This window comes from Copadichromis virginalis, linkage group LG13, assembly GCF_057382275.1.
Source record: "Copadichromis virginalis isolate Kocher_CV1m ecotype Utaka linkage group LG13, C_Virginalis_male_GT1.1, whole genome shotgun sequence".
NCBI lineage: Eukaryota > Metazoa > Chordata > Actinopteri > Cichliformes > Cichlidae > Copadichromis > Copadichromis virginalis.
In genome coordinates, this window is record NC_140630.1 from 19,787,339 (window position 1) to 19,813,272 (window position 25,934).

The 25,934-nt window shown below is 40.2% G+C and overlaps 3 protein-coding genes and 1 long non-coding RNA gene across 7 annotated transcripts in view; 3 read left to right on the plus strand and 1 right to left on the minus strand.

Annotated features, from left to right (window-relative positions):
- LOC146695601 (uncharacterized) lies at positions 1-1,017 on the plus strand. Its single transcript, XR_014923599.1, has 2 exons — positions 1-754; positions 858-1,017. It is a non-coding gene; the product is annotated as an uncharacterized LOC146695601 (long non-coding RNA).
- Positions 1,018-1,611: 594 nt separating this feature from the next.
- Positions 1,612-6,021, minus strand: klhl31 (kelch-like family member 31). Of its 2 annotated transcripts, none has more exons than XM_085477894.1 (3): positions 5,936-6,021; positions 3,250-4,455; positions 1,612-3,164 (listed from the first exon to the last, which is right to left on the minus strand). In XM_085477894.1, the coding sequence occupies exons 2-3, from the start codon at positions 4,422-4,424 to the stop codon at positions 2,432-2,434; spliced, it is 1,908 nt and encodes a 635-aa protein (XP_085334020.1). In that variant the 5' UTR covers positions 4,425-4,455; positions 5,936-6,021; the 3' UTR covers positions 1,612-2,431. The 2 variants fall into 2 exon arrangements, with proteins under 2 accessions (XP_085334020.1, XP_085334021.1); XM_085477895.1 differs by having other exon boundaries at positions 3,250-4,452; positions 5,936-6,014.
- Positions 6,022-7,325: 1,304 nt separating this feature from the next.
- eloal (elongin A, like) lies at positions 7,326-13,241 on the plus strand. Of its 3 annotated transcripts, none has more exons than XM_085477896.1 (11): positions 7,326-7,426; positions 8,349-8,405; positions 8,500-8,612; positions 8,694-9,501; positions 9,581-9,680; positions 9,756-9,932; positions 10,019-10,116; positions 11,603-11,861; positions 12,022-12,136; positions 12,706-12,809; positions 12,985-13,241. In XM_085477896.1, the coding sequence occupies exons 1-11, from the start codon at positions 7,349-7,351 to the stop codon at positions 13,044-13,046; spliced, it is 1,971 nt and encodes a 656-aa protein (XP_085334022.1). In that variant the 5' UTR covers positions 7,326-7,348; the 3' UTR covers positions 13,047-13,241. The 3 variants fall into 3 exon arrangements, with proteins under 3 accessions (XP_085334022.1, XP_085334024.1, XP_085334023.1); XM_085477898.1 differs by having other exon boundaries at positions 11,603-11,783; XM_085477897.1 differs by having other exon boundaries at positions 9,584-9,680.
- A 4,837-nt stretch (positions 13,242-18,078) lies between these two features.
- The window catches only part of lrrc1 (leucine rich repeat containing 1), a 23,441-nt gene continuing 15,585 nt past the window's right edge, over positions 18,079-25,934 (plus strand). Inside the window, exon 1 of the mRNA XM_085477900.1 lies at positions 18,079-18,682. Within this exon, the coding sequence (XP_085334026.1) occupies positions 18,524-18,682 (159 nt within the window). The 5' untranslated portion in view covers positions 18,079-18,523. The remainder of the gene's footprint in view (positions 18,683-25,934) is intronic.

A 25,934-nucleotide genomic window follows, 5' to 3' on the forward strand; every position in this document is an offset into this window, starting at 1 on the left:
TATCTTATCAAGTTACGCTCTGTTCAAACACATTCTACTTTTGCTTCCATGTGAGCTCTTTGTGCTATTGTATTACAGTTTTTTCTGAATGCTTAAACCCTAACTGTGATTCTTGTAGCACAATCTCTAAAACTATTCAGACTTATAGCAAAACCACTCACTGAGTTTGCAAAACTAAAAACACAAAAACTGCTTTGCACTCAGTTTGCAATTTTGTAACACACACTTTGCAAAACTGTAGGCACAATTCACTGCACAACACTCAATTACCAAATTTCCAACACACTCCTAGCAAAAGTATACACATGTATGGCTATCATTAACACTAATTTGCCAACTGTCTGGCACACTTTCACATGTGAAAACTTTTTTAGATAATTAGTTCACTTTGCAATCAGCCTAAGCACTATAATACAGGTAAGCTGTGTGTGCGGAGTACAATGGAGGGAGCAGGAAGAGTGAGAAGTAGAGGAGGCCGAGGAAGAGGACGTGGAGGTGAAGAAGTAGGATGAAGAGGACGACAAGGACAAGGAGGAGCAAGAGGAAGACGAGGAGGGGGGAGAGGAAGATGAGGAGGGGGGAGAGGAAGGGTAGGAAGAGTAAGAAATAGAATTGCTGATGACATCAGAGCTACAATAGTGGACCATGTAATCAACCGTGGAATGACCCTGAGGGTAGCTGGCCAACGGGTCCAGCCTAACTCGAGCCGCTACACTGTAGCAAGTACCATAAGGACATCTTGAAATGAGAATCGGTTAGTACAGTCACTTCGCACAAAGATTTGTAGCACTGCCATATGCCAATGAGAAACACACCAATACCATTGATGTAAAAATACTGAAATTGTTACTTTACAGAATTGCTAGATGACCAGATGCTGGGGGCAGAGGAAGCATGTTCACTGCAGACCAAGTAACTCATATAGTCATTATGGCGATTGCAAATAATCCTATACTTGGAAATAGACACTTGTGTTCGTCTTGATGTGTTTGAATAAACACCAGTACTTGAAGTTTGGATCCCTCTATGCTTATGGATCTATGACAGAAGTATGAGCTCAAACTGACATAGCCTACCTTGTGCACAGAGAAAGCAAAAGCCAGATGTGTTTTGTATTCATACCATCAGTGTGCAGTTGGCGCATTGTGTGCTTAGTAGATGATGGCTTGTGTGTACTGTTTGATACGGAAACACCATTTTTACGAAGGTGTGAAGAGTTAATCTAGCTGTGTTCGCTTTTGCAAGAGAACTACAATGTTTTGATTATTGGGTGACAGGTTTTCTTATTTGTGTGAAGAGTTTTGCAAAATTAGCCAATAGTTACAAAAAATGTGCTTAAGCAATCAGAAAAAACTGTAATGCACATGTTAGCCAAGTTTTGCTGTAATACTTGCAGATGGTGCCCACCAGTTTCTGACTCATAAATTCAAACTTTATGAGTTGTATTGAAAGGTCATTGGACTTTTCAGCCCAGTTACAAAGCACAGAAAGCTGTAAATGCACATATAAATTTGCAAACACAACACATTCTGATTTGTTGATTTATGCAAAGTGTGCCCAAGAGTAGCAATAAAAAATGGTTTTCAATAAATGACCACAGCTCAGACTAGCTTATCCTTATTCTCTTTAATTAAAACAAAGAAAAAAAATGGAAACACATGAGCAGTCAGGGAATCCATAAATAACGATTTCCAGCAAAGCTCAGGCTCTGAACATCATTCCCGAGTTAACTTGTTCCTTTTTTTTTGTCCTTTTTACAAAAACAGTGTCTCACCATCACATCTAAACTCATTCAACCCTCATTGTTCCAACACGTTCCTAACCCCAACCTGTTTTCTTTGCTGCAATAGTGTTTATGGTGATCACACAACATACAGAGCAAAGCTGCAGAATGCTGCACGTGGCACACAAGCAGAGAATCTGCAGTCTTGCTCCGTGGTGCGTTTCAACACCAGTCACGAGCGCCTACTCCTGGTAGGTGACACCAACACTTATTCCAGCTCCAGCTTCTTCTTCTTTTCAAGTATCTGAGAATCACAGTAGCTATAATCACCATAAACAAGACTGTCACACCATACATTGTTTCCATGGCACTGGGCCAAATAAAATTGTTGTGCTGCAAGTGAATTTTAACAGGAATCTTGAAATTTATATCTTATATTTGATTTTTAAATAGCACTCCATTTGCTGTAGAAAAAAGGCTAACAAAATTAGTCTGGCTGAATTGGCCCCAGAGTTAGATTTGTCAAAAAAAAGGAAAAAATAAAGAAGATAAATTAATAATTTACTACATCAATTTATCTCTTTCATAACCATTACCTGGCTTTACTGATGCCAAATATAATATGAAAGCTAAGGACCATTTTCAGGAGCTTGGACAAGTTGGAAACCTCCAGACATGTAAAGTACAAGGTTGTTATGATCTAATTCTTTATAAACTGACAGGTGCAGATGAAACTGAACTGGCTCTGGACTCTCGTGTTTTCCGTGTCGGTATGGTGACGACACAGCATGAAATTCCGACTGTGGCTTCTGGCAGCTCATCATCCTCAGTCCATTCATTGAGGTCAGGGTTGTAAACCTGAATGCATTTCTTGTACTTCTTCTCGCCCTCGTTCCAGCCACCGAGGAGATAGATCTTGCTATTCAAAATGGAAATCCCTGCTGTGCTCACCCCCGTGTGAAGAGGTGCGCAGTAGCTCCACTGCCCACTATGAGGGTTGTAAGATTCGACAGCAAGGACGTCCACCCTCTCCCCGCGCCCTCCTAGCTGGCTTCCGCCGATCACATAGGCGCGGTCTCCCACAGTGGCGGCACAGTGCCAGCCTCGAGGCGTGCTCAGACTGCTCTTATCCTGCCAGGTGTCAGTGGAAGGGTCGTAAGAGCACACAGACCTGGAGTAGGCGTTATTAATGTAACCTCCAGATACAAGTATTTTTCCGTCGATCACAGAGCTGCCGTGGCAGCAGCGGGGGACCTCCATGGGTGCTTTCATCTGCCACTGGTTGGAGGAAGGCACGTAGCACTCCACGGAGGCCTGCACACCATCAGCATTTCGCCCTCCGATGGCAAACAAGAGGCCATTGAATGTGTTGAGGCTGAAGTGGGTGCGCCTCTGGATCATGTTGCTCAAGTGAATCCAAGCATTGAACCGGGAGTCATACCTAAGGAATGCAAAAGGGATTATTTTATGCTACACATACACTAACTAAAATGACAGATGGTGGGCTTGCCTGTCTTAGTTCTTACCTGCAGAAGTTGCTCACGGCATGTTTTGCCTGGTTTCTTGCATCATTCTGGTCCTCACCCCCCGCAACATACAGGAATCCGTCCAGGACTGCAACACACTGATTGAAGCTCTTTGCTGGCATCTCCGTCAGCTTATTCCACACATTATCTGAATCTCTGTAGAGAACGTCTTTGCTGAGAGATTTCTCTGTCAAGGCAGGGCGTCCGCCAACTGTGAGAATCACTTTGAGACCACCACGTACTTTTGTTCTGCGTGACTGGAGGATGTTCTGTTGGTACGGAAGCAGATGGTAATTCATAGCATCGACGAGGAGGCGGTGGCACTCGGGGTCCTGCATCATTCTTGGCACACCTTGGACATGATTCACCAGGTCTTGGGGAGTGATAGTGCCAAACCTGATGAGAGTTAGCAGATCTGCCGCATACTTTAACCTCTTCTCATCAAAGTCCAGCCATTTCATGGCAATCTGGAAGGCTGTAACTTCAGAAGGTAGCTGCAGGGAATCATCTGACAGAAATTCGCTGATCTGCTCATAGGTTAGCTTCAGGAACTGCTCCATCTCAGAAAACTCAATGAAGTTCTCTCTCATGAACTTCTGAGTCGCTTCCTTGGTTTCTTTGAGGTCATAGGCATCAGCGATATTGGCTACGTACATGCAATTCTCCACACTGAGCTCCTGCATGAGGAAGTCACTGCACATCTTCACTAAGGTGCCAATCTGCAGCAGCATGGCTGCAGCAATAGTGCTGCCAATGCTGTAGAGCGACAGAGTGAGCTTTCCTGAGTATGCGTACGTAATTGCAGTAGCGAGGCCAACCGGTGAGAGGTCGTTCAGGTCTATCTTCTGGAGGGTCGAGTCCTTCTTCAAGATGTTTCTAATGTACTCACTGCAAGAGGCCATGACAACCTTGTGCACATCAAATGACTTTGATTTGGTGGCGACTGTTAGATCACAGAGGAAGCTTTCGTTTCTCATGGTGCTCAGACCTTCAAGGAGGTTCGGGGCATACACAGAATCAGTGACTTCAGTCGAAATGCAGCTAAAGCCATTTCCGCCTTCAAGCAGAGTGTTCAGCCCGTTAATCTTGTTGATGGGGCTGTTCTCAACCATCAGGGCCATATCATTTATGTCTCCCTTGCTCTTTTTGGTTACCTTGTTCTTTTTGGGTGCCATGGTTTTAGCAGCAGAACACAGCCCGGACCTTCTGAAAAATGAGCACATAAATGTTAGCTTTTTTAGTCTATTTCAACTTGAATGGATAAAAAAGTGTTTTATGAGCGAACTAGATAAAACCAGCTGCAGATAAAGTGCGACAAATGCAACTTGTGACAGAAATTAATTTTTCTGGGTTATCTTATTGATGAAAGCAACTCATTTTAAGCAGTGGGGACAGGGGCAGCAAAAGACACAGCTACCCAAGCTAATAGGTAAAATAACTGGGTAAAAAAGAGCACCCGAGAAAGCAACTGAAGAAAGTGTTCAGCTCTTTGTGAAAGACCATAAGGACAAATAGTTATAGACATTCAAAGACTTTAAGGAAGATTCAGATAACCCTCAGAGAAATTCCTGCACAAAAGGGACAGGGCGGAGGCTAAAATGAACTGAGGCAAAGCAGAAAAACTGATTGTTAAAGATTTGAAATTCTGTTTGGAACTCATTGGTGCCCCGTCCCCAGGGCTAAAGAAGAAAAGGGAAAATCTAGCTTAGTGTCACAGTGTGGGGTACGAGAGCCAGCACGTGTGAGGACATGAGGGTTCAGGAGGTGCACATGGCACCCTTTATCCTGAAAATCACATAGTCAGGCTTTTAGGGCAACATATATTGCCATCCAGCCAACTTGTCTTTTGGTAAGAACCTTGCTTATTTTAACAAGACCATAATGAACTGCACTGAGCTCACCATACCCTGTGTGAACACTGAAAATGAGCTTATATTTTTCAATGAACAATAAAGTTTTTACAGTTTTAAAATGTGATGTGTTGTCCTCATAGTATCATCAATGAGCGAATAATTGCTATCTGTTTTGTATTTATATTTTATATGATCTTATTATATTTCTAATTTATATTAATCATTTTCTTGTCAAATATGTAAGATGTCTCCACCTTCAATGTTGGTTTTGTTTTGGAACTGTTCAGATTTCTTTTGGCAGATTTGAAAACGTGTGCTACCAGGTGAGCCAGGAGTGTTTAAGTGCATCAGCATGCTCCCTCGTTGCATCTGTCACAATTTATCAGCAGCATGTCCAGGAATAGCAACACTGGCCGGCTCACCCATGACGTTCCTTTTATAGACTTTGAGACATGAACAGCAGGCCTAATGTCCTCTGACTGTTTGCTTGTTCTTTTCTTTTTTGACACTTTTCTTTCATAAATTGTTTCAAGTTTGTCTTAAAGTCTACAATGACGACCGTATACAAGACAAAACACTATCAGAAACGTCATTGCTGGCATTATTTACCACAGGCCTAGCAGACACAGATAGTTCTTTTTCCCATGCCTATGTTTGAAAAATGAAATTACAAGTTCTACTCATCAGACATTTTTGATATTTTGAAGCACAATATTTGGAGCGAGAAAGCAGATTTTCTGTTCTGTAAAAGCTTACAAATGCTGATGTACGAGCTTCCTCTGACTGCCTCCTGCTTTGTTATAATGCCAAACAATCAAGCTTTAGAAACTTACCTAAAAAATGAAGTTGAGGCCGGTGAAGAGGGAGCTTGCACCTCCAGTTACTGGAGCAGGAGAGAGACCAGCCGTCACCCCCATGGAAAGGGATATGCAGTAAACTCCTCCTCCAGGGGAGTGGGTTCCAATCAAGTATTGTGCAATACCAGTGGCAGAAGACCCTCAACGTGAAAGTGTCCCATAATAGCCTGTAATCATCTGATAACAACATACTGCCGGGTGGCTGTGTATCCTCAGTGGGATGCCATGTGTTACGTGATTAGTGCAAACAACTTTGTACACTTTTACAATAAAACTATTAAAAGTAAATATTCATTTGCAGACACGATGTCGCTGCCAAATAAAGGTTTAATTATAGAGAGGCACGTGCAACATTTAAGCAACGTTAAAAATGTAATTGCAAAATTCACAGTGACCATACTGTCATTTGTTTTACAGCTTTTTTTATTGTAATATTTTTTTTGTTTTACAGAACATTCATGTATTCCTAAAATACAGCCAGCTTACATTAAAATGATGTTGTAATATTTACAGCAATTAGTGTCCCAGTACAGCACATTTAATGATCTGCATGCTAAAAGGCTACAGCAAAAGACAGAGACAGCAGAAGTCTGAGGAGATGTTGAATAAAGGTGAATTCTGCAGCTTGAGAATAATAATAATAATAATAATAATAATTATTATTATTATTATTATTATTATTATTAAATACTCATTAAAACATCAGCATGTAATTGTGGGGACTTTCTCTTGTCAGGTCTTAACTTTACAGTATAAAGTGACTTGAGGGGATTGTTGTGATTTGGCATTATATGAATAAAACTGACTTGAATTGAATTGTTCTGAATCAAATAAATTATTTTTTCAAAACTAACCTGTTTATAGATACAAAACCTTCACTTTTTTAAATCACACCAGCATGGATTATTGCTGTTTGCTGATTTGAAGGGTGCTATATCCATTTTATTGGCCTTACACGTGTGTTCAAAAGGCCAACAGCTTCCAGATAGGCGCCTGCAAATGACCAAAATTGAGTTAAGTCAATTTTAATTTAATTCAGTCAGTACCAAATCTCCACGATAGCCCGTGGGCACCTCTGATTGTAAGACCCACACAGTAAAAGGTCCCATAGCAATAATATTCTCAAGAAGCACTATATGTTACCGGTTCATATACACGTATTTATTATAAATTGTTGTAATTATAGGACCCCCCTCCCAGTAAATGCTTTAAGAAGCAGCTCTTTAAACAATAGGCTTAAGATGATCCAGCATTAGTGGCATCATTTTAAAAGCCACACCTCACATACCATTATATCATTTGTCACTAGTTCCGCCCATTACTATAATAGTGTCATCAACGAGCGCGCGCTGCCCGCTGTGTGTAGACGGCTTCACGTGAGTCACCGTGATGGCCAGCAGCTCTGATGTGGTGAAGAAAATCATGAGGCTCAAACGTCAGCTCTCAGACAAAGCAGATCCTGCTACGGTAGTTATCGTTTGATTTAAACGGTTTAAAACGTTTTTCTAATCCCAAAAACCCGGAAAGTTTCGAAGAATTATTTCACCGCTGTTTCATTACCGGCTGAACAAATCCCACCTGCTTTAGTCATGGCTTTGTCTAATCATTGGCTCACAACACCTGCTGCCACATCGGGCGCTATTTAAAAAATGACTTTGTTCCCTTAATGAAAATTATGAAGCTCAATTTGATTTTTGTTTTTGTATATATTTTGTATTAGTATATGTGTGAACAGAAGCTGAGCTGGCAGTGTTTCCCTGCCGCTTTCACACAGCACTGAAAATCCTTTGATTTGGAGTGTGTGTGTGTGTGTGTGTGTGGGTGGAGGGTCAGGCTGTTTAAACTGGAGGCGCTTGGCTGCTGCTAAAAATGGCAGCTCCTGCAGTTGTTCAGCTTATGGCTGCTGTCCATCATCAGTGCACTGCAGGCAACTTTAACCACCTATGCCTGTGCCGTGTAAGCCTTCTCATATCGTCTTTGTATCCCGTGGATCAATTTTCAGTTGAGGAATTTACACGCAAAATCTGTAAATGACCAATTTAGCTTTAAAGACATAAGCTGGTGCTACTACTACTACTACCACCTCCCATCAGCCAGCCACGGCTATATCCATTTATAGTTCAGGGTAAAAGGAGCAGTCTAAGTGGGTGTGTAAGGTCCCCATAGGTTCTGCTCTAAAATGCACAGTCAGCTACTGTGGCAATCCAAAACCAGGACTGCCATATTTGGCAAGTCAGTTTATCTTTGACAGAGGTCCCATTCTAGGTACTTTTTAACCAAAAACAATCAATCGAATCACCTTTATGTTGACAAAAATGCTTGAACATTATGAAATGCACCACAGCATGGCTGCAGGCAGTGGGGATAATATGCTTGTCACTCTTTCCAGGTTCTAAAAATCTTGCAGAAACTCAAGGATCTGGATATCACTTTAGATGTTCTTGCCGTGAGTCTCTTATTCACAGACTGTTTTTTTGTTGATGTACATTGTGGTTGATTTTCATTTTTATTTCCCTGATAATGGTCTGATCATCAATTAGGAGACTGGAATTGGCAAAACTGTTAACTCCTTACGCAGACATGAACAGGCTGGAGAATTAGCAAAGTCTCTAGTAAAAGGTTGGAAAAAGCTGCTCTCCAAAGAATCCACAAGGTAAAGTGCATTTAACAATAAAACATTGCTTCTTAATTTTATGTGTTTAGCGGCTTAATCTTGAATTTTCATTCTCCGCAGCCGTGGAGAAGATGGGACTTTCTCTGAGAGCCTTTCTGTGAAAGACAAACTAGATGATCAAAGCAGTCCAAATAATGGAAATTTGGAAATGGAAGATGTGAACAATAATCTTCTAACATCTCATCACAGTAAGAATAGTGATTCTTCAGATGACGGCAACTTTAAAACAGGGAAAAGGAAAATGGATTCACAGAAAGGACAATGTGAGGGACGGAAAAGAAAAACAGACTGTGAGAAAAGTCCAGAAAACCAGTACGTCTCCCGGCACGACGTGTTGACACAGAAGGACAAAATGGACAAGAAGAAGAAAAAGGATCGGAGCAACCAAAAACCTGGAGACTGCGATCGTCTGCTCGGAAACAAAAACTTGAAGGAAAGCCAACAAAGATCCAGATCTGATTCCAGAGAGAAATGTAAAAGTGCCTCTGAGAGTGGGAGGTTCGGGTCAGACAGGGAGAAGAACACAAAATCAAAGCTTTCGAAAGAGTCGAGGGGAGGCAAGGAGGATGACAGAATGTCAGGAATGTTGAGAAGCTCCGACGCCCAAAAGAGAAAAACAAAGCATATAACTTCGCTGGAGTCTGAAAGGGAACATTCAAAACACAAGAAGGCGAAAACGAATGAGACTAAAAGTGATCCAGAGGAGCCCTCTATGTCTTTTGAGTCCTACTTGAACTATGATATGACTGTTTACAAGAGAAAGGAGCGATCTGGAATGAGAAAGCCGCCCAAAAAACCCAAGATGATTCCCAGTGAGCAACAAATAAAAGATCCTGTAATTAAAAATATGGAGTTGGCCCCAAAACAGGTATATTTGTCAAGAATCTTTGCTTACGGAGAAAAGGCCAACTTGCTGATGCTGATTAACAATGCCTCATTATTTATAGAAGTTTCTGGAGCCTGTAATGCACCTGATGAACATTCCTTTGCCTGCTGCTTTACCTGAATGTGACAAGCCCTCCAGCTTTGACTACTATGAAAGGAAAGGTACACGTTCAGTAAATGCAGGTGTATTTTCAGCTTTATCATTTGGCTCTTGACACCTCTGCTTTCGTTTTAAAGTGGAGAAGGAGCCTGTGGAGCCTGATTTCTGTGACGTCTCTGAGGAGTCTGCAGTCTTCACCGGCCAGCGTCTCAACAGGAAGATGCAGGTGTACTCTGGTGCCAAGACCGTTTTTCTCCCAGCCATGCTGAGCTTGTACCAGCAGTGTATCCGCACCCTCCAGAACAACATTAACTGTGAGTGAAGCCCAGGAAGACATTTTTTCCTAGGCTCTGTTGGTTTATGTCTGATTTAATAATTAGGTGCAGGCATCTCTTCTTAGTGCTTTATGAAACTGGCGGGGTCCCGTTTGAAATCCTCGAGCCTGTGTTGGAGAAGTGTACCCCAGAGCAGCTGCTACGCATCGAAGAATGTAACCCAGTAAGAAAGTGACACGCCAACATGTTTAGTGCAGAACAAAACCTTGTGGCCACTTTAATAGGTCTACCTGACCAGCAGTGGGTTTACTCCTCCCAGTTTGTACCTGTAAATCTGGGTTGAAAGCCTTGTTTATCTGCTTTTCCTTAACCACCTAATCATTACTGTTTGTGATATGGATTAAGAAATCAGTTTTAAGAGTTTCATGCCCCTTTCCCAAAAAAAGCAAATATTTACCCAATAGGAGTCAGGTGATCTACCACATAACCTGAATATTTGTGGATATAATTTTTATGATAATGATCTAATGATAAGTACACAAATATAAATCTGGATTTAAAAGGTTAGCATTTTTAACTGCACTACTTGAGGCAGGGCTGTGAGGAACTTTGATTTTCATTATACTTCCTGGTTGGTTATTAATTTATTAAATACTTTTCAGTCTATCTGGTATCAAAAGGTGAGAAGTGCACAATTAAAGTTCCCATTTTTACATCTTATGTTTGTTTAGAGAAATGGACCCTACAATAATGTGAAATTGGAGAAAAGCAGAATACCCATGAGCTGGGATTGTGAAATTGGGCAATCGGTTTATATTTTATATGAAAGGACAGTTACACAAATTCTTCCAAATTAGTTTTTTGATCCTCTAGTCAAAGTTTTTTTTCAGTCGTCCTCCTTGGCTATCAGTACAACAGATGATCTTTTTCATATAGGCAAGATTCAACATGTTTTTGATACTGCCTATGTGTCTTCTCTGGGCTTTGGCTAATAAGGTGTACACCTTCAGTCAACAGAGAAGTCTAAACTTGCGTGCCAATGGAAAGTGCATCTTTGTGAGAGGGCTCCCACACTTGGCATCGATGATCGAGCCACATTCAAACTTTGTCATGCAGAACAATGTTTATTTGAATAACCTAACCTTCTGACCTCATTATGCTTTATTTATTTTGTTTTGTTTGGTTACAAAGTATGTAGAGGATGTTGTCTCCTCCAAGGAGGTTATATTTTTCATAGCGTGTTTGTGTAATACTGTAAACACAATAGCTTGAAATATTCTAAGTGATTTCTAATAAAACTTTGTAGGGGTGTAGATTTGGGGTCATGTTAACAATTCATTAAAATTTGGTTTGGCCACAAGGTCTTCAAGGCCTGGACAAAAAAAGGACTTGGAGACGTGATTGTGACAAATGTTGTTTTGTCAATTTCACATCTGCCGTTCTTTCAAATTGACCCCAAAATGCTTCTTATCTTTAAAGTATTGTTGAGAGAGAATGAGCTGCCTAATTAGAAATACACTGAAATATACTGTGTATACTGTGGTATATTATAGTTTAATAAGGTCAATGTATTTATGTGAAGTTATTTACAAAATTAATGCCCATCATCTATTAATTATTCCAATGTAATTGTGTAAACATCTGTCGTGGTACTCTTACTGTACTACAAATATCTTAATTTTTTCCCCCCCCATTCATTAATTTTGCAGATCTATGTCGGCGTGACAGACCATTTATGGGGCAAACATTGTCAGAGAGACTTCAAAGACTCCAAACTTCAAGAGTATGAATCATGGAAAGAGATGTACATCAGGCTATCTGAAGAGAGAGAAAGGAAACTGAAAAGACTGACAAAAACTATTGTCTCAGCACAATCTCAGAAACCCAAAGGTGACTGCTCTACACTGAATGCAACTCGGGTCATTCCTACTGGTGATAATTCAGAAATAAAACAGCCATATGGTCGATGTAAGACATTTTATTGATTGATATTCATCCAGAAGTTCTGTATGAATTAAAACTCTGAAATTTGTAAAAAGTAGAAGAAAAGTAGTCTCTAGTGAGGTTTGTTTTGTATACTGGCTTTCATTAGACCTTTTTTTTTTTCTTTTTTTTTGGCATCTCTTAGGTCGGCAGGTGAAGATGGCATTTATTCACACGGTTGCCAAGCCACCGAGAGATGTGCGAATTCAGCAGGAAATTCATGGAACTGCTGTTCAGCAGCCTCATCAGCCCAGGAGCAGGTGGGTTTCAGCCTCCTACATACAGATGATACATCTTCTGACCAGGTTTTCGTAAAATCACATTAGAGCATATTTTTCTAATGTTTATATATTCATGACATTTATATTATTGGTCTCAATATTAAGTACACGAACAAAAAGCCCATAAAAGAGCTTTTCTGGGGGATTTATATGCATCTGTTTATCTTTGGCAAAGTGTGGACACCTGGCTCGTTCTGTTCCTTTTCCACATAAAAGCCCTTAACCACAACGTGATCACTAAACAAGAGCAGCTTAGCGGGGTCATAACCCATCAGAGATTCATGTGATAACGGTGGGCGAAATGCTTTTTGGGTGAGCTTGGCTAAACACAGGAATTAGAGCAATGTGCTGGATAAACTGGTTTTATTCTAGTTGTAGAGAGCCTTGGGTGCTTTTGTTGTGAGTTGTTGCAACATGGGATGTGCTCACCAGCAGTGTGTAACACCGATCTTTGGAGGTAGATGGACGCTAATTTTGTAGTTTCATCTGCATTGTTTTTTTGTTTTTTTTTACTCTTTTAAATAGTTCAGTTTATTTCCTCTGTTCAGTGTCAAGATTCAGGACAATCGATCGAAGCAGAGTTATGAGCCCAGCAGGCCCAGCAGCACCAGTTCAGGGGGAAGCGGAACACAGGACGCGCGCAAAAAAACAAGTGAGCTGGTAGTTTATGGCTTTCCAAGCCTCCCAGATTGATTGCTTCAGTTGTTTCTTTTATGCATATTTTTCACTGATCATCAGGTTGGAGGTTAAATGAATACATGTGCCATGTGCATAGTAATCCTGACATCATTTTACCTGATGATTTATACTTTTCTTTGTTCTCACAGGAGTGGCTCCAATGATGGCGAAGTCCTTGAAGGCATTTAAGAAACAGCTCGGACGTAGATAAGTGTTTATACAATGCTACGGTGTGGATGTGCACAACATGAACTCGATCAATGATTAACTCTGGGCAGTAATAAGCCTGTGTTCACTTTAGATTATTCTGTGTTGCTTGTCTATATGTACTGTGATCAGGCAGTGCCATGTTTCTTTTCTGCAAGTTGTCTTCACTATTAAATGGGCCATGAAGTCAGCAAATTTACTTGGCTTTGATTTTGTCTCTGTTCTTTAAGGGGAACAAGGTCATCCATTTAATGGCATTTGGTGCCCTCTAGAGGATATTTTGTTAAATATTTTTCTCTTTTGAAATTGGAGAGTTCATAGTCATATTATATGGGCATTTTGACATTACTGATATCATATCTCTCAGCTCTTGCAGGACTATAAATTCAAAACTGAATCCAAATGTAGCAAACGTGTCAACTTTATGTGCAGTACTGTGCAGTCTTGAGATATCCCTGATTTATTAATATTTTGCTCCAAAGAGCTAAAGCTGGACTCTGTTCTAGTTTTTTTTTTTTCTTTTAAAGTGGTCTTGAGCAATAGTTGACAGAAGCCATTTCAACAGACAAAAATAATGGCTGCTTTCTTTGCTCATTTTGAATCCAGTAACCACTTTCAGAGGAATGTTTTGTCTAAATCACTTAACGCTGACCTGTGACTCATCCAGTTACAAAAAAGGCAGAAAACTCATGGGATGAACCAATGTTGTGCCTGCACATAACAGTTTTAATTTGGGTCTTTAGGCACTTTTCTTTGGTCAAATCTGCAAAAAATCCAAAGATGAGTGTGATGGGGGAAAATGGTATTTATGCACAAGCAAAGGTTTCCAAAATATTCTTTGCTGAAAATGTGGTATATCACTGCATGGCGTTCTTATAAAACACACAGGATACTGGACAGATGGAAGATGGCCCTTCAGTTTGATTCATCTGTTTACTGAAGCCTCACTAGGCATGTCTGTGCAAAGGGTGTCTGTCAAGAAGTCATTAAGAAAGGGAGATGGGGAGAAAAGTCAAGAATTGGACTGCAACAGGTCTTATGGTGAGTGCAAATGTGAAACTTTTGGATTAAATGGTCAGTATATACGGAGGTCAAAGAGGTACGACAGTTACTACAGTCCTCTGTAAAACAAGGTGGAGGATCTATCTTGGTTCAGGGTTGCATTTCAGCCAGTGGTGTTGGATCTTGTCAAGGATGAAATTTTCATCACAGCAAAGTGCAGATTGTGATCCACCACGACCAATGATCCCAAACATACTGCCAATACGGTGAAAGCATACCTGGATACAAAAACACACAATGGAGCACTGAGTCAGGAATTTACGTCCCCAGAACCTGGACTTTATAGAAGCAGTGTGTCAGTGCGCCCCAGGGCAGCTGTGGCTACAATGTAGCTTGCTATCGCCAGTGTGTGAATGTGCGTGTGAATGGGTGAATGACTGAATGTAGTGTAAAGCGCTTTGGGGTCCTATGGACTAGAAAAGCGCTATACAAATGCAGGCCATTTACCATTTACCATCATCTTGGCAGAGAACGGAACAAACGGAAACTCTGAGGGTTAATGAAGCAGTCCTTCCACAAGAGGACCAAATAAATAAGACAAATGGAGCTGATGCTGACCCTTAGAAGGATATAATCAAGGGATTATTTGTCGTACTCCGCACATTCCTCAAGTCTGACCTCGGCGAAGTAGCAGAGGGCAAAAGATGGCTGCAGCACAATGATTCACACTTGTGCAAACAAACTGTTAATGTTTCTGCATCTTCATCAAAGTCAAAGTGCACAAAGCCATTGTAGTTGACCTAAACCAGGTATATAGCTGTCAGTGGGTAATTGGTTGAACAGGGTTTATATCCTATTGGGTAAGGCAAGGCAAGTTTATTTGTATAGCACAATTCAACAACAAGGTGATTCAAAGTGCTTTACAGAGACAATACATTTAAGAGTGGGAGTTGCCAAAGTCAGTGCATTAAGTGTCACACCTCCAAAAGTACAAAATACAGCAAGTACAACCACAATTCCAAAAGTTTGTATACTGTGTGAAATATGGGGAAAAAAAAAAACCTTGAATGCGATGATTTGCAGATCTCACAAAACCACATTTTATTCTCAACAGAACACAGAAAATATAAAACGAGAATATTGTTTTATTTCTAAGAAATAAACTTTTTTCTTTTTTTGCTGTCAACAATTTCAAAATAAGCTACCTTTTTTTTTTTTCTTTTTTTTTTTACAAAATAGTATAAAAATGTCTCAGTGTAAAGATTTTTCTATGCCCTATTGTGAATACAACAATTAGTTGCCCTCCAATTTTATTTACATTTTACATAGTATCCCAGCACTTTTGGAATTGGGGTTGTATAAACATCTGCCCAGTGTGACAAATTTAGATATTTGTTTTAAGGCTGCAAAGTGTTTAGAGTATAAATCCCAGATGTCTCTTTATGGAGCAGTGACTTGCGGTGACATGAAGAAGGTAACTGCTTTTTAATAATACAGTCTGTGAATAATGCTATCCAATATTATGATCTATGTTTTTTATACATTTTTCAGTCTGCATGTCTTAAAAGTTGCACAGGGGCATCTCAAAGTAGATGTTGTGCAGCTGCAGTTGATAAAGATGTAATGGAGGACTTTCCCAGTATGTGGTTGCATAAGTACCTGGTATTTGACAATTAGAACACTGTGCACAGTGGCCATGGCAAAACAAACAACCATGCAGACTGGTTAGACAGCCATGTGAAGGTATTTCTGCATACAGCGGAAAATGCTGAAAAACTCAGTTACTTTTGGTGCTCTCGGGTGGCGCTTCATTAATAACAGAAGTGAAATTTTCTGCATGAGCTCAGCAACACTTTTGAAAACCACTGTCAGAAAACACAGTTTGTCTCTGCAACCATAAAATCAAGTTAAAACTTGGAGATTCTGAGAAGAACAGAATTACAAGTAAAGTTTCGTTTGTTTTTGTTTTGCTCTTCGCTTTCCTTCTTGCCACTCTGCCCCTGGCATTGTTACACTATAAATGTAACAAATCTAAAAAGAAAAATAAATCGGCTAACAATAGGAGTCAGGAGGAGACCAGGATTTTTCTTGCTAAAGGTGCCACAGTTTAGTTTAAAAAAACACAACAGAAAAAAAAATGCTGTAACTTTTTCTGGGTACAAGCTCATGTAAGATGGACTGAGGCAAAGTGGAAATCTCTTGTGGTTTGTGGGGCAGGGATAGCTCAGTAGGTAAAGTGGTCGCCCCATGATCGGAAGGTCGGCGGTTCGAATCCACTTAACGGCTACCCTGAGGTACCCCTGAGCAAGGTACCGTCCCTACACACTGCTCCCCGGGCGCCTGCTTAGTGGGCTGCCCACTGCTTCACTGAGTGAATGGGTCAAATGCAGAGAAAAACAAGTAATTTCCCCATGGGGATCAATAAAGTATCCATTATTATTATTATTATTATTGTTTCTGATGAATCTATATTTAAGGAAAATTTTTGGAAATTATAGATGATGGTCTCCGGGCTAAAGATAAAAGGGACCATCTGACTTTTTACCAGGGCGAGTTTTAAAAGCAAGCCTCTGTAATGTTGTGGGAGAGTGCATGTGGCACAGACAGATACATAAATGTCCGATTAAACAATGACGTTTTATATATAAGCTCTTCTTTGGTTTAATGGCTCTGTAATAAAAGAGTCCAGGGGAAACTGGTCTTCCAGACCTGGCAACTAAACATTTAGTGCTTTATGAAGAGCAGGAGATGCAGCATAGTGTTAAATTTCCCCCCATCCTAGCCATTTTTAGGTGTGTTGCTTGCATCAAATTCAAAATGATTAGGTACTAAAAAAAGAAAAGAAAGAGAATGTCCCAGTTTTGATGTCAGTGTCAACTTTAATCTTACAGGAGATTTTGAATGATTGATTGTCAGACTGTTTTATTTCAAACATGTACAGTTATCTGAAATAGCAACAAAATACATTGTAAATAGAAAAAAGTAAAGAAAATAAAATTGCCACAAATATCAATACACAACACAATGTACATGTTTAAAAAGGAGTACGATGATCCGAATCTTTTAAATCTATTTCATTAGATATGAACTCAACACAGGATAAAAAACAAAGGCAAAAATAATAATAGGATTTATTATTAGTTATATAATATTTATATTAGTTATTGTGTGTAGGCTTGTAAGAATAAAACTGTTTTAAGCTCGCTTTTGAATTTAGCTGTAACTGACCTCAGGTCAGCTGGCAGCTTGTTGTGAAGAACAGGATCAAAGTAAGAAAGTCAAGACACTTAGATTTAATTCAAGGAAGGAGTTAAAAGATCTGCCCCTGATGACCTGAGAGGTCTGACTGGGTAAAGATACCGAGATGCACTGGGATTTTATCAACTATAATAAAAGGATTTTAAAAGGTAAGTCTGTATTAAACTGGGAACCAGTGAAGTGGCTTTGTCAGTTTTAAGACATTGTATTTGTACCATTTTAAATGAGATCTAAACATTGAATATATTATGTGAAATTCATTGCTTTCTGTTTTTATATTGAGTTCACACAGTATTTCCACGCTTTTTTTGTTGAATGAAATTGAATGAAATAAAATAAAATAAACAAAGCAGATTAAAATAGTACAGGATAAAACACTGGAACCCTTTAAACCTGAACCATGGACTAATTACCAGAAAATTATATTTTTTTAAACTAAAGTACTTATTGAACCCAATGGCATTTTTAAAAAAGGAAATTAAATCACAATTTGCATATATGAGTAGTACAGGTCTTAAAAACTCATGTATCAAGTATGAGTACCTTGCAAGTGAGTAACAAGTTAAAGTTGTAGACATAATACAGGTTTGAACTCGGATAATTCACATACTTGAGGTCCGGGGTTTACACTGTGGGTGCCCTTCCCCCGCCCCGGGCCGCTGCCAGTCATCTGTGCCCTATCATGGCGGCCCCGTGCGGGACGGGATCCAGAGGAGGGACCGGAGGGAGGAGCAGCCTGGAATGATGACGTAGGATTGGAATGAGGGAGTGAATTTTCCGGGTCAGAAACAGGACGGGAGAGGAAATTAACTCCAGGACGAGACGAAAAAAAAAGAAAAAAAACCACACGAGAATGCCGCCCTCCTTTACACTGAGATGTAGCCCGTGTGTTTAACGCTTAAGAGGGGGCTTTAAAAAAGGCGGACGTTGGACGAGGAACCGAGTGGAGAGAAAAAACAGGTGTCTGCAAACTACAAAGTGAACCTACGACGGGGACTGGAGCACCCATGTTACTCGCGACCTGCGGAACGTTAGCTCGGTAACGTTACAGCGGCTGACTTACAGCGGGAGTTTCGGTGTTTACTTGCCTGCGAGTTTCGCCTCGCTTGTGTTTGTCGGTGGCTGTCCCGCCATAGCAATCTGTTGCATCTTCCACCATCTCCTCCTCCCCGCTGCTTCTTTTATCGCACGGGTACGAGATTTATTTCCACCTTCCCCGTGATGTTTAACTGTATACCCCTGTGGCGGTGCAACCGTCATGTCGAGACGATCGATAAACGCCACTGCTCCCTGCTCTATGTGCCCGATGAGATTTTTCGCTACGGACGGAGTTTGGAGGAGCTGTTGCTGGATGCCAACCAACTCCGAGACTTGCCCAAGGTAAGGAGAAAGCAGCTTCCGCTCGTTTAAATTAAATGGCAGGTAACTGAGCTGATCTGGCACCCCGTCTAGGTGGGATCCGGGCACGAAAATTACACAAGATCAGTAAAGTGAGACACCGTAAGGGTGGAAATTTCCCCCAAAGATACACATTTACACCGCAGGGTAGCTAGAATTATGATTCACAATCTTAAAACTTAAGCTCTCAAATATTCATCGCGCTGATACTACTATCTGAACTGCTGAACCTGTTTGGGCAGGTTATGATGACCTTTGTGTTTGTGCTTTTTCCTTACATGTAGTATCTTTCTGCATGACAGAGAGCCATACATGCAGATGATGTAGCTTATGTATATTTTCCCCTGGGAGTATAGAGTTAAACAGCACTGCTGCTCCAGGCTGATATTTATCCATGAGTATGGATGTCAATTTTTAATTAAGAGAAATGCAGTCATCATTTATGTGGATGTGGTTGCCAAGCAGGAAGAGGCATTCACTTCTTTAAACGAAACAGCTGTTTTTGCTCTTCTCTAATGCAAATGCTGAATGGCCTTGGATATATGTTGGCGAATGAAGCAACCTGTCTGCTGATAAAAGCACTGAGACCTCTATAAAAATTCCAGCGAGGAGATCATAATTTTCCGTCTGTGGCAATAAGGTAGCTTGTAATAAAACCAGGAATAGACAATAGATAAATGATAGGACAATCAACACTGTAAGTGGGTATTGTACTATGACTACTAGTCAAGAGACACTGCATGTACAATGAATTGTTTTAGGGCTATCTGATAGCACAACTTGGCAGCACTAACTAACATAAACGGGTACTTTGACATTAAAAATAGCAATCTTTGCTGTGGGTTGGTCATGATCATGGCTGATGCTTCATCTGCTGCTAATACAAATTTGAAAAAAAAAAATAGCCCTATCACAAGCTTGATATCACAATTTTGCAGAGACCAAGGGGATGCTGTCAGATTACTTTTCCAAAAAAAAGGAAGCAGAATTGAGAAACAATCATGCTGAGACCACACAAAGTTTTACTAATATGTACGTGAATGTAATCACTCAAGCGAGTCACTAATGGATTGTCTTGAAAAGTTCTGTAAAGCCAAACTGCTTTTCCCCCTGACATTGGATATTATGACTAAAGTCCTGGTCCTTCATCCTTTAAGAGCAACCACGTATTTTGATTGCAGGCTTCTCAGTGTGACTTACACTCTTGGTGAAGTTGGGATACACAATCCTAGTCTGTTTACATGTGACCTTAGAGATCTGGATTACTACTCAGAAGATTTACATGTTTTTTCCCAAGCGCATGAATGGGTCATGTAGACTTTTCTGGCTGAAGATACCTCGCCTGACATTAGTATTCTCTTTAGCAGAAAAGTTGGTTTTTAGAAGGTGCCCTTGGTTCAGCTCTGAGTACATTTTAAGGTGGAGAAATTGTTACTCGTTCATGCTGTAACCTAGGAGTAGTAATTCATTGGGTTTACAGCTGTTCCTGACAAGCAAGACCTTCCTGAAGTCACGGTGGGTCAGATTGAAAGCTTTGGTTCTGGAGGGCAGTTTTCTGCTCAACCTTTCTTCCTTGTGTCAAAAAGCTGAGATGTAGCCATTTTTAAAGCTGATGAACGTTATCTAAACAGGATGTACAGTGATTTGGTCTGCAGTTTTCAGAGAGCCACGCAGGAAAGAAAAGACCACAGAAAGAATATTTTTGGGTCTGGCATGAGCATAGAAACGTGATGGAACAGAGATAATGTGAGCAACCTCCCATGGCTGTGCCACACTGCTTACTTTGTCCATCGAAGAAAGCACAGGAACAGGTATTCTGTCTGAAAACAAAGACTGCATTATGTGTTTTGTTGTTGCTTCACTAGAGCAATTGTGTGTTCTAGCATTTTCTAATGAAGTCATAATGAATCAATGACCTGAATTGTAAAGTACAGACTGATAAAGCCCCAAACAAATGCACAAAAAAGAGAAAGGGGAAAAAAAAAAAATCCCCAACACTTGACAGACTGGATATTTGCACCAGACAGGATGCAGTTAGCAGGTGTAATCTCACTGTGACGGTGGAGACAGAACTGTGTGACATTTAAGCTATTTCTACACTTAGTTCACAAATATTTTAAGCATGTTTAGGGGATGGAGGGGTTGCATCATTTGCGTGGTGACAACTGAAAGTGTTGTCATCAATGCTTGCCAAGAGAACCCAAGAAACGCTCGACTGGGCAAACTGTTGTATCCGTCCAGTCCAGTGCGCACCTCGCAATCTCATTACATTTGCCTCGGAGGTGGCTAACTGATCGCACTGAAGCCTCCCCAATGTTATCATTGTATTGACAATGGCATTACAGAGCCTTGACAGTAACGTATTTCAACTCGCTTTTACACAGCAGGCAGATAAAAACATGCACGAGGCAGTTTTAATAGCAAGATACAACGGCAAAGGTGTGTTTTTACTGTGACAAGATGGGGCAAGTTGAGCAGATGGTTTCATAGTTTTACCAAGACAGATCAGCTGACTAAGTCAAGGAACCTGAAGCGTGGGTTTGTGTGAGTAGGGTTAATAGTTAGGCCCTGCTTCTCTCTTTGTTGTTTTAATTGTTTTCTGTGTTATTTGTTGCCCAGGTACACGACTAAGTTGGCAAACTGTAACTCATGACTGTCTGTGTATTCAAAGTTCCCTTTGAGCAGCTGGCTCTTAGAGTACACACATCAGGCTGGCTGGTAAACAGCATTCAAATGAACAAACTGCCTGCAGAGACAGAATAGGAATGCAAGACTAGCTGGCTGTTGAAATGCACTTGCCTGTTTATCCAGTTTAAAAATGAATGCAGTTTCCAGCATACTGAGCTTCACTGAAACTGTAAGACACAGAGGTAGCGGTGACTCTGTTAAAGGTCTTTGAATGTTTTTGTTCTTTACCTGTGTAAGCATCAGTTTGTAATATCGGACACAAAACAGAGACTATCAAGCCACATGTAAAAAAACAAACAAAAAGCATTTAGTAGAGTAGAAACTATGATGACAGCCGTTGATATGAAAAGCTAAGAGCGGTCGATCTGGCCTTTACTGGGAAATTAAAATAACAGTTTTGCAGTTTAACAAGAAAGTTGAGGACAATGCTGCCCTGATGGGTAGCTGAAAATGAACCTGCGAGGACACGTACAGGAGAAGCCAGAATACTTGATGACTTTCAGGCTACTGTTAAATCCGAATAAATGAAAGCAGATCGATTAATAAGTCAGTCAACTTTTAGTCCAGTGAAAATTGGTTCTTGTTTTTGATCACTGTGAATCTGTCACAGTAGCATGGTTCATATGTTTTTTTACTGTACATAATCAGCAGATTGAGTGACAATGTGAAAATAGGCACTAGTTTTTGGCCTCTGTAACCTTTTGGAGATCTGGTGTGCATTCGTTCAGAAAATACAGACACGGTGACTGTGGTGATGGAAGGAAGAAGCAATATCCGGTCTGAGACAGGAAGCTGCAGGGTTTATGACCCGAGTTAAGTGGTAAAGAAAGTTGTGCTCTGAGTATCCTGTGATCTACAGGAAGAACTGTCATAAAGGTAGTGCAGTTGTTGGCTGTCTGACATGCGGTTGAGACGGTTTTAACTCTCGCCTATGCTGCGATATATAATACTATAGCCTACTTTGCAGTGAATTAGACTCCACAACACATTTGACACTCATGTCTTTCACTTAAGCTTCTGTGCTTATAGGATTGTGCCTGGCAGTCAGTTTTGCTAAGTGTGTCAACATGTAATAGTTAAGTGATTATGTTTCCCAATTGCAGTCATTTTACCACAAAATCCCTTCAGACTGCTGCTTATGTTCTAACTAGCGCTGCTGAAGGTGAACCTGAGGATTCAAACGTCGGTTTGGACTGCATGAGAATGGTTAATGTTTTCTTGACTTGCCCTGTTTTGGTTTTTTGCGTTTCATACATGGGTGATTGTTTGGGGCGGAGCGTGAAAAAACCAACAGGAAGAACAGGTTTGTTGTCAGGGTTTCAGTTAATGCAGGACTCTGTCACAGTTAAAATAAAAGGTGGTAACAACACTGGTACCGGCTTTGCATTGCTCCCTTTTAACTCTGATTGTCTTTATTGTTAAAAGGATTTCCATGAAGCTGTATCTGTTTTGTCCTTAGCTGTTCTGAATCCTTGACATTGAACCTGTATGTCCTTCCCGCGTCGATTGTTGTGTCATAAAAGTTACACAGGAGGAAGTCGGATAGAGAAAAACACACGCTATAATTGAGTTTAAAAAATGTTTTTTTCCAAACGTGTTAAACTTTCAGTTAGTTTCCTGGTTGGAAACATGACAAATCTCCAGGTGTCCACTTGTAATATAGGAACTGGCTTGGCAGAAAAAAAAATTCACCCACACAAATGTGTTTTTTAGTGAAAGTGAAAAGAAGGGATTTAGGATGCAAAAGATCAGACATATATTGGACATCAGCTTTGTTTGTGTGTTGAAAAGACAGATTAAGAGGTGTTTAAATGTCCTTAAGAGCTTGGAATAACATGTGCATTTTGCAACAGGGTGGAGTTTGACTTTTGGACTCGTGGGTTTTATTTATTGTGCACGGATTATTACAGTGTGATCTGTATCTGGATTTGGTCTGTAGATAATGAGCAACACATTTACACCTCACTGACAGTAACTCAGATCAGATCTGCTGCTGATTTGGCAGCTCAATAACATTATCATTGTATTTGGTGCTGCCTATGGTTACAGCTTTTTATATTGCTTATCCACATAGATAGCATCTGTAGTCTTTATGCAGTTTAAAGGTGGTGGTGTTTAACTTTGAGGAAGTGGCACAATTTATTAAGTATTAGTCAGGAATCATTAAAGCTGGTAATGTGCTGGACAGGTAAGTTTAACTTGGTAATCATAAGCTGCAGGCATTGCAAACAAAGGGGAACAACTGTCTAGTTTCCTCTAAACTGCAAAGACAAATTTTTCCCATAGCCTGCAGGGTTTCTCTTCAAATAAGAGAATTGTTATCCTAAATGTTTTGTTAATGAAATGAGTAGCCAAAAAGTTTGTACTAAGCAGCTGCAGTAAGAATTCATGTAGTTTTCAGTGGATTACAATTGTGAGGCATTTTTACATTGAAGTTCAAATACAGCGAACCTAATGTGTTTGGAACAAACCGGACATGCAGCTCAAAAGAGAAGAAGTGGTTGGTTGATTTAAATGATATGTACAAAGTGGATGAAACCCTCCTGGCCTCTTGGCACACCTTTAACTCACAAAGCCCAGGGGGGAAGATCAAGAGTTATTTAGTTCATGCCAAAACATTAAGAGACCCCCCCCCCCACACACACACACACACATTCAAGGCTCTGCCTGTTCTTGTTATGGCTGTCAAGTATGTGCCTGTGATAATTGATTTTTGCATTGTAAAGAAGTGTGCTGGCTGGATCTTTCTTTCTTTTTTGACCTCATGTCTAATATCATAGTCTGAAGGACACAAAAAAGATCGGAGGGGCCTGTGGTGAACGTAGCCTGTCGGTATTTTCTATTTTGCTTTAACTGTTTTAAGGTAATCAGTGTTTTAATAGTTGTTTATTTTATTTCTTTTGTTAATTCATATTGTGTTTGGAGTTTTTATTTCCATTCAGTTTAGGACCAGCTAATTTATTACTTTCAGTATTTGTTTTAGTCTTTTGAATTATTTATGTGAATGGATGGTATTTGTTAGGGGTGAGTTGATATTACAGTGCAAACAGGCTTACAGTCACACAGACATCCCAAGTTTCAATAAACGTCTGTACCAAAGCAGACCTGCACCAGAAAGCAAAGTTAACAAACCCGGAGTCTGATCCTGAACTTCTGAGCTCGGACTCTGCTTTTAGTATGATCACCCTGAGTTAAACAGCACGGGGGAAATTTTTAAAATGGAGCTCAAAGATTGACTGTTTGCAGGTAAATAAACATCAGAGCCTCCATTTTACTCCTGTGAAACTGTAAATGTGACTGTATGTCAGTGGGGACCACAATGTTTATCTTTAAAATACAAGAAAAAGAGTTATATAATTTATTTCACCTCCGGTTTTTTGGTGCAGCTCCCGTTTTGCTGCTAATTTCACCTAATGACAGCTAGCAACCACTCGCCAACCCGCTGGGGATTACACATTTTTCCTTAGTGACCGGACTTTGCCAAGGGTAGGCTGACTGGTCTCTAGGCTTGCGTGACCAGGATTGCGTTACATCATCTTCAACAAAATTCCTACTATGACAGGAATTTATCCAACATGGTGACAGGTCACAGCATGAAAAATGGCTCCTTATCAGTGTTTACGTGTCTGAAGTTTCATATAGGTTTGTATTATCTACACAGCGAATAACACATAGTAATGGATAGTAGAAGGTTCAGCACAGAGGAAATGGCTCACAGCCTGACCGCTGCCTTACTGTACGCAAGCACAGCGTTTGAAAGCGCAACCTATAGATTTTGTGCCAACCTTATAATAAATCTACAATGCCCAGTGATCACCATCACTGTCCTGTCCTAGAAAACTAACATCTAACTGGGATTTCAGTGTTTGCAAAGATGTACATTTCTTAATTAATTAGTTAATGCACTCTGATATGAGTTTACAAATCGATTGTATGAATGTGTTTGTACACCACTTTGCATTTAATCTTTAGTTATTATTAATCTCTGGCTCTCTGCAGTGTCTTCTGTGCTGTCTTCCTCTCCTCATCCCCAGCCGATCATGGCAGGTGGCTGCCCCTCCCTGAGCCTAAGTGGTTGGTTGATTGCTGGGGTTTTCTCTGTATTATTGTAGCATGTTTACCATACAGTATTAAGCACATTGAGGGGACTATTGTTGTGATTTGGCACTATATAAATAAAACCTAACTGAACCGAATTGAATGAGGAAATAAAAACAGTGGGTCAGACAAATGCATCGGGAGGAGTTCAAAAGAGTTGTAGTTTAAGTTAATACTCTTTCTGGAAAGTCTACAGTTCTCTTGCCAAAACTCAAAGTTTAAGCTAAACCTGCTCTCTGGAGCAGACCTCAGGCAGGTTGTGTTGACAAATGTGACTAAATTATTTTCATTTTAATTTGATTCAGTTTTGTTACTTTTTCTGTGTCAGGGAATGTTTCTACTATGTAACAAATTTCTAACAATGAAACAATTATTTTTCATTAAGTTGGACTAAAATAATAGTGTAAATAATTTTTTTTTACAGTAGCAAGTTGATGGAATAGTCATA

What these genes read in the sequence shown, in the direction of transcription:
- eloal (XM_085477896.1), top strand. Translation starts at nt 7,349, where the DNA reads ATGGCCAGCAGCTCTGATGTGGTGAAGAAAATCATGAGGCTCAAACGT. An exon ending in ACAAAGCAGATCCTGCTACG is followed by an intron (nt 7,427 to 8,348) that starts GTAGTTATCGTT and finishes CACTCTTTCCAG; the next exon opens with GTTCTAAAAATCTTGCAGAA. An exon ending in TCACTTTAGATGTTCTTGCC is followed by an intron (nt 8,406 to 8,499) that starts GTGAGTCTCTTA and finishes ATCATCAATTAG; the next exon opens with GAGACTGGAATTGGCAAAAC.
- klhl31 (XM_085477894.1), bottom strand. Translation starts at nt 4,424, where the DNA reads ATGGCACCCAAAAAGAACAAGGTAACCAAAAAGAGCAAGGGAGACATA. An exon ending in GCCGTGAGCAACTTCTGCAG is followed by an intron (nt 3,165 to 3,249) that starts GTAAGAACTAAG and finishes TGCATTCCTTAG; the next exon opens with GTATGACTCCCGGTTCAATG.